Source organism: Penaeus monodon, chromosome 29, assembly GCF_015228065.2.
Source record: "Penaeus monodon isolate SGIC_2016 chromosome 29, NSTDA_Pmon_1, whole genome shotgun sequence".
NCBI classification, from domain to species: Eukaryota; Metazoa; Arthropoda; class Malacostraca; order Decapoda; family Penaeidae; genus Penaeus; species Penaeus monodon.
In genome coordinates, this window is record NC_051414.1 from 28,320,668 (window position 1) to 28,321,683 (window position 1,016).

The following is a 1,016-nucleotide window of genomic DNA, read 5'->3' on the forward strand; positions in this document are numbered from 1 at the left end:
ATATTCTTATATTTTCCTCATCTGTAACTTTCCACTAAACCTTCTTGGCTAGTAACTCCAGCTACAAATACAGATAGCCCTATACAACTCACCTTGAGTGAGTATGGATGCAGTTCACTTAATTTAATGAAGTAATATTTTAATCTACTGTTATATGACTTGGGTTTATTAGTTATAAATTTATGAAACATATATCCTGTGTTTAAGCACTGAAATGGCTTTGTGATTTTCCTTTCAGCGGTTGACTGCTGAGATTAAAGGGAATCCCAATAGCCATGAACTTTTCCTTTTAAGAGCGCAAAACCTACTAAAACTTGAAAAATTCAAAGGTACAGTATGAAGAAGACAAGAATTAAAAAATGAATAGTTCAATAGTGAATGAAAATTTTATATGGTACTACTTAATCATTCATTTTGTCTTCGAAGTTAGTGTTGATCTAAATAACTAGGACATTATAGCTCTATATGCAACTTTCTTATCTATTGCCCCCAAAACTCAATGATGTAACATGTGTATCAGTACATATATATATTTTTTAAATTAATTTGTTCACTCATTTGTTTACATTGATATCACAGGACTATAACCAAAAAATGTAACCATACCATTCCAATCTTCAGAAGCAGCAAGTGATGCAGCTCGGGCAATAGAATTTGGCTCTGGGGCTGAAGCTCATATGGTCCATGGGAAAGCGCTCTTCAATTTAGGACAGTACGTGGAATCTTTAGACACATTCAAGAAGGGCAAAGAAAAAGGAGGTTGGTTATAGATAAATTCTCAGGCATTTAAGAGGGATTTGAAACTAGGAATGTACATTTAAATTTATTTATCTAGTAAAATGGTAATAAGCATCCCATGATCTGATTGACATCTTCCATCTTCATATAATACAAATTACTCTACTCTGATATTGAAAGTGTAATTAAAGCTGCATTACCCTGATCCTCATCCCCAAACCCACCACTCCACAGAGTGGAGATGAGTTTTGCCTTGTTTCCTCACTGTACTGGTTGCT

General features: G+C 34.1%; 1 protein-coding gene across 1 annotated transcript in view; it reads left to right on the top strand.

Moving 5' to 3' along the window:
- Positions 1–1,016, top strand: part of LOC119592105 (protein SGT1 homolog) — a gene marked incomplete in the record, with an annotated part of 11,351 nt that overhangs the window by 3,080 nt on the left and 7,255 nt on the right. Inside the window, 2 exon segments of the mRNA XM_037940924.1 lie at positions 239–329; positions 622–759. Coding sequence (XP_037796852.1) covers positions 678–759 — 82 coding nt within the window.